Source organism: Leucoraja erinacea, chromosome 34, assembly GCF_028641065.1.
Source record: "Leucoraja erinacea ecotype New England chromosome 34, Leri_hhj_1, whole genome shotgun sequence".
NCBI classification, from domain to species: domain Eukaryota; kingdom Metazoa; phylum Chordata; class Chondrichthyes; order Rajiformes; family Rajidae; genus Leucoraja; species Leucoraja erinaceus.
In genome coordinates this window covers 14357706-14376237 of record NC_073410.1, presented here as the reverse complement: position 1 = coordinate 14376237, position 18532 = coordinate 14357706, and the positions used below count along the sequence as shown (strand labels likewise).

At 49.9% G+C, this 18532-nt stretch overlaps 1 protein-coding gene across 1 annotated transcript in view; it reads right to left on the bottom strand.

Moving 5' to 3' along the window:
• Positions 1 to 17630, bottom strand: part of marchf8 (membrane-associated ring finger (C3HC4) 8) — a 49986-nt gene extending 32356 nt beyond the window's left edge. The window contains exon 1 of the mRNA XM_055661907.1: positions 17459 to 17630. Coding sequence (XP_055517882.1) covers positions 17459 to 17470 — 12 coding nt within the window. The 5' untranslated portion in view covers positions 17471 to 17630. The remainder of the gene's footprint in view (positions 1 to 17458) is intronic.
• Between the last annotated feature and the right edge of the window lie 902 nt (positions 17631 to 18532).

The following is an 18532-nucleotide window of genomic DNA, read 5'->3' as shown; positions in this document are numbered from 1 at the left end:
GCCTGCTACGAACGTGCAGACACAAACATCAAATGCGGGGCACCGCAAACTGCTGGTACCGAGGTCAGATAGTAATCAAATCAGTATCAAATATCTCCCTGCAGGCAGACAGCAGCAAAGGTGGGCTGTCTCTTGTGGTACCAGGCAGGCACTGGAGCCTCCGATTACCCCACTGCTTCTTATCAACCTGCATCGTGAGGTGTGCTCTTTGCATGGGTCAGGATCAAACCCAGGTCTCTGGTGCTGCGAGGTAGAAACGTTACCGCTACGCCACCATGCCACCCCAAACATGCCGGTTTGTAGGCTAATTGGCCTCTGTAAATTGCCCCTCTAGTGAGTAGGGAGTGGATGGAAAACTGGGATCACATAGGACAGGCGTGAACGGGTGATTGATGGCCACTGTGGACTTGGTGGGCCGAAGGACCCGTTTCAATCACAACAGAATGGGCCTCGGAACGAACCCCAGTTGCAGCCCACAGTAAACACCAATTCTCTGGCAGCAAGACATCTTGCCCAGCTGTGACAGAACTCATGACATCTCAAAGAATTTAGTCATGTGAATTATGTGGGGCTTTAATACAGCTTTCGGTTTCAAATTGTAAGTGAGCAGGTTAGCTCACAGAATGGATGCACAGACAGCAAATACTGTTAAACAAAAGACACAAAGTAGTGGAGTAACTCAGCGGGCCAGGCAGCGTTGCTAGAGAACATGGATAGGTGACGTTTCAGGTTGGGGCGATTCTTCAGACTAACTCGTTCAGTAGAAGAAGAGCCCCGACCCGAAACAAATTCAGTCTGAAGAAGGGTCCCGACCTAAACTGAATCAGTCTGAAGAAGGGTCCCTACCCGAAACGGAATCAGTCTAAAGAAATGTCCCAACCTGAAACAGAATCATTCTGAAGAAGCTGATCTTCAGACGAGCTGCTGTAGGAGGTTGTTGAGGCAGATACTATCGTAATGTTTGAGAAACATTTAAAACATTTAGACAGGTACGCGTATAGGAATAGAGGGATATGGGCCAAATGCAGGCAGGTGGGTCTAGTGCAGATGGGACATGTTGGTCAGTGTGGGCAAGTTGGGCCGAAAGGGTCTGTTTCCACACAGTAGGACTCTGTGACCATATGGGCCCTGGCCCAAAATGTCACCGATCCATGTTCTCCAGAGATGCTGCCTGACCCGCAGAGTTACTCCAGCACTTTGTCTCTTTTTTTGGAAACCAGCATCTGCAGTTCCTTGTGTTTAAGAAAGAACTGCAGATGCTGGAAAATCGAAGGTACACACAAATGCTGGAGAAACTCAGCGGGTGCAGCAGCATCTATGGAGCGAAGGAAATAGGCAACGTTTCGAGCCGAAAACCCAGTCTGAAGAAGAGTTTCGGCCCGAAACGTTGCCTATTTCCTTCGCTCCATAGACGCTGCTGCACCCACTGAGTTTCTCCAGCATTTTTGTGTACCTTCTGCAGTTCCTTGTTTCTACAGGAAATAGTTTATTGATTCACTTTGATGTTTTTACAGGAGGTATTGTTTCATAGGAGGAAGTTTTCTGATCTTGTTGTACAGTTCCTGAGCAATGTACGCTTTGATGCTGGATTTTAATCCCCCAAATGGGTCATATTTTGATTCAATCCACATGGTATTTAGAAGCGAACAAGTTTACGATGTGATGCCTCTTCATCTTGCATCATGACTAACTTATTTGCACAGGGATCTTAAATTTCCTGGGTTTTATTTTACGGCGTGCCTTCAGGGTGCTTGTACAGGTATTACCATGTTCTGCTATATTAAGAAGGTCCCTAGGCAAATGCACCAACTTTTGTTGTTGGTATTAAAATGTGACGGGCTGATAGACAATCAGAAAGCTGCTGCCACCGCCTACATTTTTTCCTATTCTGGGTTCCACACCTTCCCTAGGGTGACCCAGTCATATGACTGAGTGGTGCATTCACAGACAAAACAAACCACGTCAAAGGCCGTCACGGTTAGTTCTGCGGTTAGAATTGAAAGGTTCAGGCCCAGGCATGTCTTGCTGCTTATTGGGTTGTTCAGATCAGTGAATTCTCACAGCAATCCCACCCCCCCACTAATTTCCTGTAAACTAGTCTCTCTCACGAGCCTGCCCACTCCACCCCTCCCTTCAACCCCCCACTCTTTCTTAATCCACAGGGCGACACGATGGCGCAGCGGTAGAGTTGCTGCCTCACAGAGCCAGAGGCCTGGGTTCGATCCTAACTACGGGTGCTGTCTGTATGGAGTTTGTACGTTCTCTCCCGTGGGTTTTCTCCGAGATCTTCGGTTTCCTCCCACACTCCAAAGACGTCCAGGTTTGGTAGGTTAATTGGCTTGCAATAAAAGTAAAAATTGCCTCCAGTGTGTGTAGGGTAGTGTTAATGTGCAGGAATCGTTGGTCGGCATGGCCTCGATGGGTCGAAGGGCCTGTTTCCGCGCTGAATCTCTAAACTAAACGGTCTCCGGGAATGTGGGAACAACCCAATGCATCTGGGAGAAACCTATGTAGCCACAGGGAGAAAGTTCAAAATTCCCCCAAAGACTCCAACTACCTGGGTCACCAGAGCTGCTTGGCAGCAGTACTACCCCCCCCCCCCCCCAGGGGGAGTGGGATTGCCAAACAAGCCCTCCAGTCCAACTTGCCCATGCCGAGCAATATGCCCCATCTACGCTAGTCTCACCTGCCCGCGTTTAGCCCATATCCACAATGTACCTGTTCAAATGTCTTTTAAATAACTTGATCATTACCAAAAGTCTCATCCTTCTATTCAAACTCCTCCATGGCTTCATCCCTTCCTCTTCCTGCAGTCCCCCTCCAGCCTTACAATTCTGCACAGTTCCGGTTAGCTTATTGTCACGTGTACAGGGGGACAGTGAGAAGCTTTTGTTGCGTGCTAACCTGCTGGCGGAAAGACAATACACGATGCCTGACCAGGAACAGGGCATGATAGATAATCTTGACGTAAACTGAGATAGAGTCGCCTGCCGTGGATGAAATCCAAATCCCAGTCAGAAGGGATTGTGAAGCAAACAAAAGCTACAGCCAAAAAATATGTAGGAAATACTAGAAACACTCAGGAGGTCAGTCAGTGTCTGTGGAGACCAAGAGAGAGTTGGCTTATTATGTTGATGCTACATGGCCCTCCGTTACGGTGATCCTGGAACCGAGAGGCGCAGGTTCCAGGATCACCGTGTCACTGCAGCTCCGTATTAATCCAATAAATGACTTGGAATGAAATCTAATCTCAGTATCGCTGACTATGCAACTACTGGATTGTTGACAGCCAACATACTCAATGTCCACTCACGCCCCAGCCATTCTCTCGTCTCCCCTCTCACTCCAGACAGAAAATACAAATGTTTGAAAGCATGTTGCACCAGATTCAAGAACAGCTTCTTCCCCACTGTTATCAGACCCTTGAACGAACCACTCAAACTCATTCCTCAATCTTCCAATCTACATCATTGTGGCCCTTGCACTTTGACTTTTTAATCTTCATTTTGTCTGTAGCTGTAACGCTACATTCTGTACTCTATTTTCTCTACTGTTCTACACATGTATGGTATAATTTATCAGCTTAACACGCAAAACAAAAGTTTTTGCTATATCTCAGTAATACGGCACAGCGGAGCAGCTGGGAGTACTGCTGCCTCACAGCACCTGAGTCCCGGGTTCAATCCTGAACACGGGTGCCGTCTGTGCGAAGTTTGCACATTCTCCATGTGACCACGTGGGTTTTCTCCGGGTGCTTGTCTCCTCCCACATCTCAAAGACGTGCACGTTTGTAGGATAATTGGCCTGAGTAAATTTCCACCAGTGTGTAGTGGGGAGTGAATGAGAAAGAGGTCTAACGTAGAAGATCGATGGTTAGTGTGGACTCGGTGAGCCGAATGGCCGGTTTCTGATCAAAGATAGTCCGAGGGTCTCCAATGAGGTAGATAGCATCTCACGACCGCTCTCTAGTTGTTGATAGGATGGTTCAGTTGCCTGATAACAGCGGCCCCAAAACGTTGCCTATTTCCTCTGCTCCATAGATGCTGCTGCAATCGCTGAGTTTCTCCAGCACTTTTGTCTACCTTCAATATTCCAGCATCAGCAGCTCCTTCTTAAACAAATCTATTAGGGATAGGTTGGCAGTGATGTAAAAATCCAACAAAAGAAATGGGCGGCACTGTGGCACAGCGGTATAATTGCTGCCTTACAGCGCCAGAGACCCGGGTTCGATCCAGACCACGGGTGGTGTCTGTACGGAGTTTGTACCTTCTCCCCATGACCTGCGTGGGTTTTCTCTGAGATCTTCGGTTTCCTCCCACACTCCAAAGGTGTACAGGTTTGGAGGTTAATCGACTTGGTACAAGTGTAAATTGTCCCTAGTGTGTGTAGGATAGTGTTAGTGTGCGGGGATCGTCAGTCGGCGCTGACTCGGTGGGACAAAGGTGCCAGATCTCGACACCCTCTTCAATGACTCTTCAATCACAAAGGTATTACAGCACACCCTGGCATCATCGCCAGCCAAGTCTGCACAGGTCAGGCACATAGCACGCCGGTCGAAGAGCCCACGGCTGTGGGTATTTGCTGTGGTCTCCAGGCAACAAAGCAGTGCATCTCCAAAAGCAGATGGGATCCCTGCCAAGATTGACAACCGCAGCAGGCTGATGAGCACAGACTGACCCAACACGTCACATCCATCTGAGTCACCACCACCCCACCCCCAACCAACATGCTGCATCTCACAAGACACATTTGTATTAACATCCTGTCTCTTTCTACATCCTGCTCATTCCAAAGTCCCTTTGAGCTAATGAACCAAAGTGCACTCTCTGCCGGTCCTCAATTTAGAGTATTGTGTTCAGTTCTGGGCTAAACGCAGTGGGAAAGACATTGTTACGTTGGAAATGGTGCAGAGAAGATTTACTAGGATGTTGCTAACACTCAAGAGCTACAGGGAGAGGTTGAGCAGGCTGGGACTCTATTTTCTGGAATGCAAGAGGATGAGGAGTAATCTTATAGTGTACAAAGTCATGAGGAATAGATTGGTTAGACATACAGAATATCTTGCCCAGAGCGGGGGAATTGAGAAGCAGAGGGATTAGGTTTAAGGTGAAGGGGGAAAGATTTTATAGGTATCCGAGGGGTGCATTTTTCATGTAGTGGTGGGTGTATTGACGAGCTGCTGGAGGAGGTCGTGAGGCAGGGACTATTGCACCTTTTTAGGAGTAATTAGATAGTTACATGGATAGGACAGGTTTGGAGGGATATGGGCTAAATGCAGGCGTGGGACTTGTGTAGATGGGACATGATGTTGGTCAGTGTGGGCAAGTTGGGCCCAAGGACGTGTTTCCATGCTGTATAACTCTATGACTCGGTTGCACAATGGGGGAGTTTCAATTTGGACACGACAAAATCGCAAAAGGACACAGATGACCTCAGGAAGGGTACAGTCCATAATGGCCCATTGTTGGCTGGGGGAGGTGGGATAATACGAGGGATAAGGATGCAACCGATGGGACGACTTGGGATGGGACGACTTGGGATGGAGAGAGGTGTGAGGGGAGGAAATGCTGAAGTTAGCTGGAATTAGAGACATCATTGTTCCTACCGCTGGGTTGTAAGCTGACCAAGCGGAATATGCGGTGTAATCAGCTGAAAGATCAATCGGAGCGTTTGTTTTGACACCAGTTATAATTAAATGGTGTCCCCCGTACACAGGGGAAGCAGTCCTTAGCTCTGCACCAAACTAGTATAGAGTTACATACGTGGAAACAGGCCCTTCAGCCCAATTTGCCCACAATGGCCAACATGTCCCATCTACATTAGTCCCACTTGCCTGCGCTTGGTCCATATCCCTCCAGACCCGTCATATCCATGATAGGATGGTTCAGTTGCCTGATAACAGAGGCGAAGAACTGTCCCTGAATCTGGAGGTGAGCGTTTTCACACTTCTGTACCTCTTGCCCGATGAGATAGGGGAGAAGATCTAATCAGTGAGTTTGGCCAGCAAGCAGCTCTATTAGGGACAGGTAGACAAAAGTGCTGGAGAAACTCAGCGGGTGCAGCAGCATCTATGGAACAAAGGAAATAGGCAACGTTTCGGGCCCGAAACGTTGCCTATTTCCTTTGCTCCATAGATGCTGCTGCACCCGCTGAGTTTCTCCAGCACTTTTGTCTACCATATCCATGTACCTGTCATATTGGTTCTTAAAACTTACAACTAGCATGCTGGTTTGTTTCCCGCTCAACAGAATTACAGGCGAAAGCTGCTTTTCACTAGGGTCCCGACCCAAAGCCACGTTATAGTGTCAGATAGCACGGAAACAGGTTCTGCGGTCCAACTTGCTCCTGCCGACCACCTAAGTTTGTCCCAAAGATCCTGTAGCGAGCAAGATAGACCACGCGACGAAAAAGACGTAGTACAGTCATGGGCAGATTCATGGGTAATTTTCGGCCCCATTTCCGTAACCGGCTTCCGTCCCCGCACCAAAAATCCCATAGGATACTAATTCTTGGTTGGTTTCTTGGTCCTCCAAAATATTCCAAATGGAATTTAAACTGGAGGTGGAGACGGAATCCGGTTACAGAAACATCCTCGTAAAAATAAAAGTTATTTGGTAAAAATCTTCTCCTCATTTTCAGAATTGTAATTTATTAACACAAACTGTTCCCCCGCAACGTTGATTACACTGCGAGTCAGGTCGGGTCGGGTTACGGAAATGGATGAAAAAAAGGCCCACGTTCCGTACTACACGTCAGCCCACTGCATTTAGCAGGAGTGCTCTATCATGCTCCGCTATAGGATCTTTGGTTTGGCCCTTCACTAGTAATCAAGTACGCCCAGGGCTCTTTAAACATCAACATCACTCAATCCCTCACCATTTTACAAGCAATCTGCTTATTAATGATGCACATCAATGTGGATCACTTCAGTTTTTTCAACTTCTTTCCATCTGTTGTGTTCGAACCCACTCACTCTTCTTGTCTCTACCTCCTACACCCCCCCCCCCCCCCTACACCCACAACATCTCACATTTTCCCCAATCATTTCCATTCAACACACCACAAACATCACAGTTGGTGATGGCAGAGCTGTAGACGTTGCCTACATGATCTTCAGCAAGGCTTTTGATAAGTTTGTACGTTCACAAGTGATAGGAGCAGAATTAGGCCATTCAGCCCATCAAGTCTACTTCGCCATCCAATCATGGTTGATCTATTTCTCCCTTTTAACCATATTTCCTGCCTTCTCCCCATAACCCCTGACACCCGTACTAATCACAAATCTGTCTATTTGTGCCTTAAAAATATCCATTGACAGCCTTCTGTGGCAGTGAATTCCATAGATTCACCACCCTCTGACTAAAGAAGGTTCCACATGGTAGGCTGTTCTGGAAGGTTAGATCGCAAGGGATCCAGGGAGAGCTAGCTGATGAGATTGAAAATTAACTTCATGGAGGGAAGCATAGTGTGATGGTGGTTGTTTTTTTTGCCATCGGTGATGGCCTCCCGACTGGAGGCCTCTGAGTAGTGGTGTGCCCCAGGGATGGGTGCTGGGTCCTCAATAATAAACCATAGACAGACACAAAGTGCTGGGGTCACTCAGCATCTGGGGTGGAAGATTGCAACCTTCACGTGGTCCGCCCTGTTTCGACAAATGCAATCAACCTGGCACGCACAATCAAATAGAACAAATAGAACAAGTTGTTCTACACCTTTAGGCTGTGCACGCCATACGCAAGAAGATGACTCAGCATCTTAAAAGATGCTGAGTCAGCCAGGCAACATCGCTGGAGAAAATAGATAGGTCTAACAAACCAATACCAATAGCATGCAAAACAAAGTTTTTCACTGTGCCATGCCAAAGGAAACTGAGTGGCTGGTTTATACCACACAATCAATACAATTTATTCGTCACTTGCACATAAAGTGCCAATGAAATGAATGTACAATGAAAAATGAAAAAGAACACACAATACACAATAAAAATTTAACACAAACAGCATTCATCACTATGGTGGAAGGCACAAAATTTGACCAGTCCTCCTCCATTTTCCATTTCCCCCCGTGGTCGGGACCTCAACCCTCCGCCGCTGCGGGCATCCTTTTGATTGAAAGTCCAGGTAAGTCCTGAAACGCTGCCTCCCCCACCGGAGACCGCGGCTTCAGGTTGGTGCAGGCCGGCAGTCGAAGATTTAAAGTTCGCGCCGGGCCACAGCCAGAAGCAACGCAGACCGCAGGGGCGCCGGTCAAAGCTCCCCTCCAGGGGTCCCCGGCGGTGGTAGAAGTTGGCCGCGGGCCGACGGTGGTGGCTTCTTCTTCTCCCGGGTCCCCAACGAGGGATCCCAGGCTGTGGACGCCGCGCCAGCTGGAGCTCAGCCAACACCTTAAAACAGCCAACACCTTAAAACAGACAAGCTGATGGCTATATACATGTAGAACTAGATCCATCAACAACACAGCAATAGATGACAGCTCCATCCATCTTGTCAAAAGTCTCTCTGCTCTCACTGAGGGGGATCCATTTGCACGATTCATAAATAGACATCATTTGCACATAATTCTCCTCTACTGATGCGTTTCTGTGGATACCGCTGCAACGTAGCTGTTGCATTGGCGTCAGTCATATTTAGTTTAGTTTAGAGATACAGCAGGGAGGCGGGCCCTTTGGCCCACGGAGTCCGTGCCGGCCAGCGATCACTCCATACGCTAGCCTACTCACAAGGGACAATTTACAGAAGCCAATTAACCTACAAACCTGCACGTCTTTGGAATGTGTGAGGAAAACCGGAGCACCGGTACAGTCAAGGGGAGAACGTACAATCTCTGTACTGACAGCCCCCATAATCAGGTTGGAACCCGGATCTCTGGCTCTCCCACGTACACGCAATTTTTTTCCGCGACTGCCGGCACCCGTCATAGTCTCGGCAGATCGCCGAAAATGGTCGCGGGGTGACGCCTGTATGGTCGTGAGTAGTCGCCCAAAGAGTCGTACCTTTTTCTGGTCGCCGCTGGATTTTTAACATTTTGAAAAATTTTGGCGACCTCCTGCGACGATGACAGGTGCCGGCAGGTCGCCCAAAAAAATTGGGTTAGTGGGACAGGCCCTTAAGGCAGCAACTGGACCGCTGCAGCACAGTGCTGCACATGTACAGAACTCTCTAAGTGGAATAAATAGACTGTATCTGCTGAAAGGCACAGAGTTTGTTGTCAGTCGTGCCCGACAAAGTGGTGTAAATTGCTTAGTTTAGATTATTATTATTGTCATTTGTACCGATGTACAGTGAAAACCTTTTTTGTTGGGTGTTATCCAGTCAAAGGAAAGACTGCACATGCTTACAATCAAGCCTTCCACAGTGTACAGACACAGGACAAAGGGTATATACTTTAGTGCAATATAAAGACTGATATGGCCCTATGGAAGGCAGTTCAAAGGATTCCAATGAGGTAGATGGGAGGTCAGGACCGCAGCTGATGAGAGGACGGTTCAGTTGCCTGATAACAGCTGGGAAGAAACCGTCCCTGAATCTGGAGGTTTAGGAAAGAACTGCAGATGCTGGAAAAATCGAAGGTAGACAAAAATGCTGGAGAAACTCAGCGGGTGAGGCAGCATCTAAGATGCTGCCTCACCCGCTGAGTCTCTCCTGCATTTTTGTCTACCTTTGAAACTGGAGGTGTGCGCTTTCAAACTTCTGCACCTCTTGCCTGATGGATGAGGGGAGAAGAGGGAGTGGGGACATTGTCGCATGTTTGTGGAAAGTTGCTGGGTGTTAATGCTGCATTTCCTCCGACAACAATACACTTCAAACAAAGACAGACGTAAAATGCTGGAGTAACTCAGCGGGACAGGCAGCATCTCTGGAGAGATGAAGCGTCTTATATCCATGCTCTCCAGAGATGCTGCCTTGAGGTCCCGCTGAGTTACTCCAGCATTTTGTGTATATCTGTGATTTGAACCAGCATTTGCAGTTCCTTCCCACACACTTCAAACAAAGCTGTGGTGGGGTCGGGCATTCTTGAGATGCAACAATTTCTAGTGACGCACTTTGTCCGTCGTATTAAAACTGGTTATTGTTGCTGCGATTCATCCTGCCCTGATGGTTGCCTGATCTTTCTCTCCATTATCCGCGCTCACAGAGAGTTGTGAGTCTGTGGAATTCTCTGCCTCAGAGGGCGGTGGAGGCCAATTCTTTGGATACTTTCAAGAGAGAGCTAGATAGGGCTCTTAAAGATAGCGGAGTCAGGGGATATGGGGAGAAGGCAGGAAAGGGGTACTGATTAATAATAATAATAATACATTTTATTTATAGAGCACTTTAAAAACAATCATAGTTGCAACAAGAGGTGCTGTACATCACTAATCATCGACAAAAAAACGTGAATACACACCACAGGGAGGAGGTCCAGCACTTAGCAGCATCTGAAAAGAAACTCCAAGTAGACCAAAATTGAGACTTCATGTCCAGAAACACCCCCCCCATAAAGGGAAAACGTTTTCTAAGGTTCCTGGGAGTCAATCTCCGATGAAACACACTCTGATCAGAAGGCAAAGTCTCAGGAGACAAGAAGTCCAAAAGCCAGGGAGAGCATCCTTACCAACTGCATTTGAGTTTTCTGTCTCCGACCGGAAGGCATTGCAGAGGGTGGTGAAAATTTGAACCGACGCTCCCCTCCATTGAGTCTGTCCAAAGCAGTGTCTGCGGAGGGCGCTCAGCCTGCTCTGATGTGCACCACGGCAGGGGCCGCTGTCACTCTACTAAACAACGTACCTGTTATTATTTTTTTTTTTTATTCAAATCGTTTGCTATGTCGCTCTTCAACGGAGATGTTAAATGCATTTCGTTGTCTCTGTACTGTACACTGACAATGACAATTAAAATTGAATCTGAATCTGAATCTGACAAAGTGCTGTACATCACTAATCATTGACAAAAAAGTGAATACACACCAATAATAACAATCAAAAGAAATAGTAGGAAAAGATATGTAAAATAAAAAACATTAAAAACAGAGATTGGGTCAAAAGCCATGTATCAGCCATGATCACATTGAATGCCGTTGCTGGCTCGAAGGGCCGAATGGCCTACTCCTGCACCTATTGTCAGGCCTGCCAGGCATATCCTACAGCCCTGCATATTATCGCATTTTACACTCCCTTCTCACAATTTGCATTTTGCCATTAAACTATCAACCACAATTTATCCCCATGACAACCATGACCTCACCCTTTCACACGCATTCTCTCAGTCGCTTCAATCCCTACGCCCATCCTCTCCAACTACAAAATGTTTTAGTTTAGTTTAGAGATACAATGCGGAAACAGGCCCTTCAGCCACCGAGGCTGCACCGACCTGCAATCCCCGCACACTAACACTATTCTACACACTAGGAACAATTTTACAATTCTATCAAGCCAACTAACCTATAAACCTGTATGTCTTCGGTGTGTTGGAGGAAACAGAAGGTCCCGGAGAAAACCCACGCAGGTCACGGGGAGATTATACAATCTTCGTACAGACAGCACCCGCAGTCAGGATCGAACCCGGGTGAGAATGACAATTTCCTCGCTTTCCCAATTTTTACAAAAGACACAAACCTGAAACATTAAAGGTAGACAAAAATGCTGGAGAAATTCAGCGGTGCAGCAGCATCTATAGAGCGAAGGAAATAGGCAACGTGTCGGGCCGAACCCCTTCTTCAGACTGATGTGAGGGTAGGGGGGGGAGGAAAGAAAAAAGGAAGAGGAGGAGCCAGGGGGCTGAGGGAGAGCTGAGAAGGGGAGGAGACAGTTGGGACTACCTGAAATTAGAGGTCAATGTTCATAACTGGGGTGTAAACGGCCCAAACGAAATATGAGATGCTGCTCCTCCAATTTCCGGTGGTCCTCACTCTGGCCATGGAGGAGGCCTAGGACAGAAAGGTCGGATTCGGAATGGGAGGGGGAGTTGAAGTGCTGAGCCACCGGGAGATCAGGTTGGTTATTGCGAGCCGAGCGGAGGTGTTCGGCGAAGCAATCGCCAAGCCTACGCGTGGTCTCACCGATGTAGATCAGCTGACATATAGATCAGCGGATGCAATAGATGAGGTTGGAGGAGGTGCAGGTGAACCGCTGTTTCACCCGGAACGACTGCTTGGGTCCTTGAATGGAGTCGACGGGGGAAGTAAAGTGACAAGTGTAGCTTTTCCTGCGGTTGCAACGGAAAGTGCCCGGAGAGGGGGTGGTACGGGTGGGAAGGGACAAATTGATCAGGGAGTTACAGAGCTCTGCAGAACCTGAAACATTAACGCTGCTTTTCTCTCCTGCCTGATACTGCCTGACCTGCAGAGTGCTTCCAGCATTTTTACTTTTTACCTCAGATTTTCAGCATCTGCAGACTTTTTTTACATTCCAATCCTTGAGCTTATCAGACTCCAAAATTACAAAATATTGAAGTAGAACAGGGGGCTGACTAGGAAGGAGTGTGAAGGATATGAAAAAACAGAATATAAAAGCCGCTGCTGTGGCTTGGTTGGTTAAAGTACCTGTCTAGTAAACAGGAGATCCTGGATGCCGTAAGCGCAGCACGATGGCACAGCAGGTGCTGTCTTACAACACCAGACACTCCAGTTCAATCCTAACTACAGGTGCTGTCTGTACAGAGTTTGTACGTTCTCCCTGTGACCACGTGGGTTTTCTCTGGGTACTCCGGTTTCTCCCCCACATTCCAAATACGTGCAGGTTTGTCAGTTAATTGGCTTCCGTAAATTGTCCCTAGTGAGTAGGATAGACCTAAAGTATCGGTGATCGCTGGGCAGAGCGCACTTGGTGGGCCGAAGGGCCTGTTTCCATGCTGTATCTCAAAACTAAACTAAAAACAAAATCTTGCAAGACTGATTGATTGCAGAGTTGCGAATTGTGAAGTGAGAGGAAGGAAGGGAGAGCATATACTATCTGCACGCATCACAACTTCGTTTGGCAACGGCCCTGCCCAAGGCCGCGTGAAATTGCAGAGAGATGTGGATACATTGTAGTACGTCACACCATAGCAAAGAAATAGCATCACAAATAGCCTCTTCATTGGCACTGTCTACACTTCACCCTGCCGACGGGAAAGCAGCCAACAATCACCTGACCTGAACTGAACCCAATTGAGCATGCCTTTTATACGCTGAAGAGAAAACTGAAGGGGACTAGCCCGCAAAACAAGCATAAGCTAAAGATGGCTGCAATACAGCCTGGTAGAGCATCACCAGAGAAGACACCCAGCAACTGGTGATGTCCATGAATCGCAGACTTCAAACAGTCATTGCATGCAAGGGATATGCAACAAAACACTAAACATGACTACTTTCATTGACATGACATTGCTGTGTCCCTAACATTACTGTGCCCTGAAATGGGGGGGTTGCACGAAAGGTCACTGGGTCATAGGGCTCGACGCACAGAGCCGCTAAATCCAACTGGAAGACATCCGTCACTTCCGGTACTTTCCTACCTGTTAAAAACTGCCAAAATGTTGAATGTTTGCGCTTAAAAAAATTGAGTCGGGGTAAGTGTGAGAGACATGTACCCAACTTTAGAATTCCAAAAGTGAAGTGAAATGAAGGTATAGAGAAGCGAGAACTGAAGGGACTACAGCAGCTAAAGTGTTTGGTAAATTGAAAATATTGGGAATTATCGCTGTAATTTTTTTAAATCGCCCATGGTTCTCGTGGGTTTTTACATACAAAATGAAAACGCATCTGAAGAAAAATTTACAGCCAGATTTATCACTTCTGAGACTTTTTAGATACCAAAGGAATCAAGAAAAAACACAAATAATGCCTTACTGATGAAATACAGTGAGCAAACGGCCAATGTTCGCCAAGCACTCTGGCTGTTGTTGTCCCTTCAGCTCTGGTTTTTATCTACCGTCATTTCTCCTCACTTTTGGAATTCTGAAGTAGGTTAAATGTCTCACACGCGTATCCCGATTTCCATAATTATTTACAGCGCAAAAATTGACAATTTCAGCGGGTTTTAACGGGCCCACTACGCTGGAAACAATGGTAAGTGCCTACCTGCAGTTCATCGCGTGTAATCCATTTGGAGTAGCGTAGCAACAGTACGGGTCATGGGTCGTGACCCGACTGCCGTGAAACCTCCCTATAAACACAGCTGTAATTTCTACATGGTGAAACCAAAATGTATAAAAATGGCCCTTTATTAAAATCTGACAATGTGCACTTTAACCACATGTGATTTTTTTTAAATTACAAATCTCAAATTGTGGCGCACAGAGTCAAATAAATAAATGATGGGTCTTTGTCACAAACTTTATGGAGGGCACAGTATGTTCCACATTTGACAAATCCAGATGTACATTAGAGGACTTGCACGCTAGTTCAGGAGTACAAGACGTCCCCTGCTCTGGGTTTAGTTCGTTAATGCTGCTTTATGATGATACATGTCCGGGCATGACTATCAAAAGTAAACAAAGACTCTCTGGTTAACTATGACGCATCCCAAAACACCAGCCGACTGATTCCACCGTTCAGATCGAACGACTGGTCTGGAAAACATTCGAACATAATGAGGAACGTGAGGAGGATATATGAGCCTTGCAGCCTGCTCCACGATTCAGCAAAACCACGGCTGGCTTCCTACCTCACAGCCAAGGAAAGATAGAACGCAGGAACAGAGCCTCCCCACCCCTCCCTTCAGCCCACAATGCCTCTGCCGAACATGATGCCAAGTTAGATCCGAAATGTTGCTTATTTCTTCTCTCTGGAGGTGCTGCCAGTCCCGCTGAATTACTCCAACATTTTGTGTCTATCTTCTGTGTAAACCAGCACATGATTCCAATTTAAATTGATCTCATCGACCTGAACAGGATCCATATCCCACTATTCCCTGTATTTGCATGTGCCCATCTAAAAGCCTCTTCTCTGCTACTATCGTATCTGCCTCCAGCACCAACCCCAGCAATGTGTTCCAGGTCTCCATCACCCTCTGTGTAAAAGACTTGCCCCACGCGGACATCTCCATTAAACTTTCCCCCTCTCACCGTATAACTATGCCATCTAGGATTGGACATTTCCACCCTGCGGAAAAAAGGTTCTGACTGTCTATCCTGTCTATGCCACTCATCATTTCATATACATCTTCTGGCATTATTCCAATACCCCTAAAATCTAGAATCTATCAATTTCTTGAATATATTCAGAAACAAAGAGAAAACCTACGTGGTCACGGGGAGGATGCACAAACACCGTACAGGCGGCACCCGTAGTCAGGATCGAACCCGGGTCTCTGGCGCTGTGAGGCAGCAACTCTACCGCTGCACTGCCCCTAAAGTGCTTACCAGAGGGTGGCTCACTGCAGAAACTGCCAAGGACAGCGCGGTGACAATTAGTACACTTTGTGACCGACACAAAGTGCTGGAGTAACTCGGTGGGTCAGGCAGCATCTCCGGAGAACATGGACAGGTCATAAGTGGCAGGAGTAGAATTAGGCCAATCAGCCCATCCAGTCTACTCCGCCATTCAATCACGGCTGATCTATCTCTCCCTCCTAACCCCATTCTCCTGCCTTCTCCCCATGATCTGACACCTGTACTTAAGTTTTAGGTCAAGTCCCCTCTTCAGACTCAGCGAGATATCAGCATAACGCTTATTACATAAATCGGGGAACACAGTCAAATGTCAACCCTGCAATAACACCACAGTAAACGAGCCTGCCCCAGCCTTGACATGCCACCTCCTCCAAAACCCAGCAGAGGCACCCAACAATAGCACCTGCCTGCAGGGTGCACAAGGGAGAGCTCAGTGCCCAGTCAAACGGCACCGCCCCCCCCCACCACCCCCTCCATCTCTCCCCTGGCAATCCCCACCCCACCCCTCCCCTCACACACTCCCTCACACACCGCCCTCCCCTGACCCCCAACCTCCCCCCCCCCCATACTCTGACAATCCCTCCAAACACCTCCCCCCACCCTGATATCCCCTTTCCCTCCCCAATGCCCCACTTCACCCCCCTCCCCCTCCTCCCCTGACCCCCCCCCCTCCCCCCCCCTCTCCTCCCCTCCACCCCCCTCTTCCCCTCCTCTCTCTCGTCTCCACCACTCTCCTCTCCCCCCTCTCCTCTCCCTCCCCCCCCCCCTCTCCCCTCCCCTCTCCCTCTCCCTTCCCTCCCCCTCTCCCTCCTCCCCCCTCCCCTCTCCCCCTCTCCCCCTCCCTCCTCTCTCCCTCTCCCCCTCCCCCTCCATCCTCCCCCTCCTCCCCCCCTCCCCTCTCCCCCTCTCCCCTCCCTCTCCCCCTCTCCCTCTCCCTCTCCCTCCCCTCTCCCCTCTCCCCTCTCCCCCCCTCTCCCTCTCCCCTCCCCCTCTCCCGCTCCCCTCCCCCTCTCCTCTCCCCCCCCCCTCCCCTCTCCCTCTCCCCTCCCCCCTCTCCCCTCCGCTCTCCTCTCCTCTCCTCTCCTCTCCCCTCCCCTCCCCCCCCCCTCTCCCTCTCCCCCTCTCCCTCTCCCCTCTCCCCCCGGTCCCTCTCCCCTCCCTCTCCCCTCTCCCCCCTCTCTCTGTCTTTCCCCTTCTTTCCCCCCCCCTCTCTGCACTCTCCCCCTCTCTCTCTGTCTGTCTCCCTCCCTCTCTCTTCCCTCTCCCCTCCCTCTCTCCCCCTCTCCCCTCCCCCCCTCCCCCTCTCCCTCTCTCTCCCTCCCTCACGCCCCCGCTCTCCCACTCCCTCTCCCCTCTCTCTCTCTCCCCCCTCTTTCCACCCTCTCTCTCTCCCTCTCCCTCTCTCTCTCTCCCCCTCTCCTCCCTCTCTCTCCCTCCCTCTCCCCCCCCTCCCCTCCCCCTCTCTCTCTCTCCCTCTCTCTCTCCCCCCCTCCCTCTCCCCTCTCTCCTCCCCCCCCCTTCCCTCCCCTCCCCCTTCTCCTCCTCCCCTCCCCTCCCCTCCCCTCTCCCCTCTCCCTTCCTCCCCTCCCTCCCTCTCCCTCCCCCCCCCCTCCCCCTCTCTTCCCCCCCTCCCTCTCCTCCCCTCCCTCTCCCTCTCCCCTCCCCCTCTCTCCCCTCCCCTCTCTCCCCCCCCTCCCCTCTCCCCTCACCCCCTCTCCCTCCCTCTCCCCTCCCCCCTCCCCCTCTCCCCCCTCCCCTCTCCCTCTCCCTCTCCCCCCTCTCCCCTCTCCCCTCCCTCTCCCTCTCCCCTCCCCCTCTCCCTCCCTCTCCCCCCTCCCCCCCCCTCTCCCCCCCCCCCTCTCCCTCTCCCCCCTCTCTCCCCGCCCCTCCCCTCCCCCTCCCTCCCTCCCCCTCTCCCTCCCCCTCCTCCCCCTCCCCCCCTCCCCCTCTCCCTCCCCTCTCCCATCCCCTCCCTCTCCCCTCTCCCTCCCCTCTCCTCTCCCTCTCCCTCTCCCTCTCCCTCCCCTCTCCCTCTCCCCCTCCCTCCCCTCCCTCCCCCTCTCCCCTCTTCCCCCCTCTCCCCGGGCCGGGCAGACAAAGCCTTTTACCTGCAGCTTCATTTTCCAGCGCGGGTTGAATGGGCCCCGGGTGTTGGGGCCGCCCGCAGCCCCCCCGGGGTGGGGTTGGGGCCGAGGGCCGAGGCCCGGGCCTGGGGCTGGAGTCTGGAGTCTGGAGTCCGGGGGCCTGCAGCTCCCACCCTCCCGACCCGAGCGCCGAGCGGACCCGAGCCGCCCAGCCCCGCCCTCCCGGCACCGGCGGCGTGGACGGCGTGCGCGCCCCCGGGGGGTGGGGTTGGCCGTGCTCGTGCCCGCGGTCCGTGCGCGCCCCCTGTTGCCGCACGCGCACGCGCCCTGTTTGCCTAGTCAGGGGCAAACAAAGTGTCTGGGGATAGTTTCCTTTTTTTTAAATTATTTTTATTAGAAGCAGTTGTACAAGATTAAAACAATCGGCGTAGAGAAACATAGACATTATTTTACAGAACTATGCGCATGACGCATTTTTATGGACGCACCTGGAACTTTTAACTTTTAACTGATTTTGGAGAGTAAAATGCAACGAAATTTCGTTCAAGGTGCACTGTGTCTAGGTGTATATCTGAATGACAATAAAGTTTTCATTCATTCACATAGAAACATAGAATATAGGTGCATGAGGAGGCCATTCAGACCAAAGTAGTGTGGGCCAAAGAGTGAATACAGATATAAAAGAGGAGAAGGAAAAAAAAAAGAAAAGAAACAAAAAGAAAAAAAGTGGAGATATACCTGCCTCTCTTGTCACCCTCCCCCTCCCCCCCCAGCCCACCTCACCCAGCCCATGTTTAAGAGGGAACTGCAGATGCTGGAGAATCGAAGGTTACACAAAAAAGCTGGAGAAACTCAGCGGGTGCAGCAGCATCTATGGAGCGAAGAAAATAGGCAACGTTTCGGGCAGAAACCTGCAGCAGCATCTATGGAGCGAAGGAAATAGGCAACGTTTCGGGCCGAAACCCGAAAGGGTTTCGGCCCGAAACGTTGCCTATTTTCTTCGCTCCATAGATGCTGCTGCACCCGCTGAGTTTCTGCCCGAAACGTTGCCTATTTCCTTCGCTGCATAGATGCTGCTGCACCCACTGAGTTTCTCCA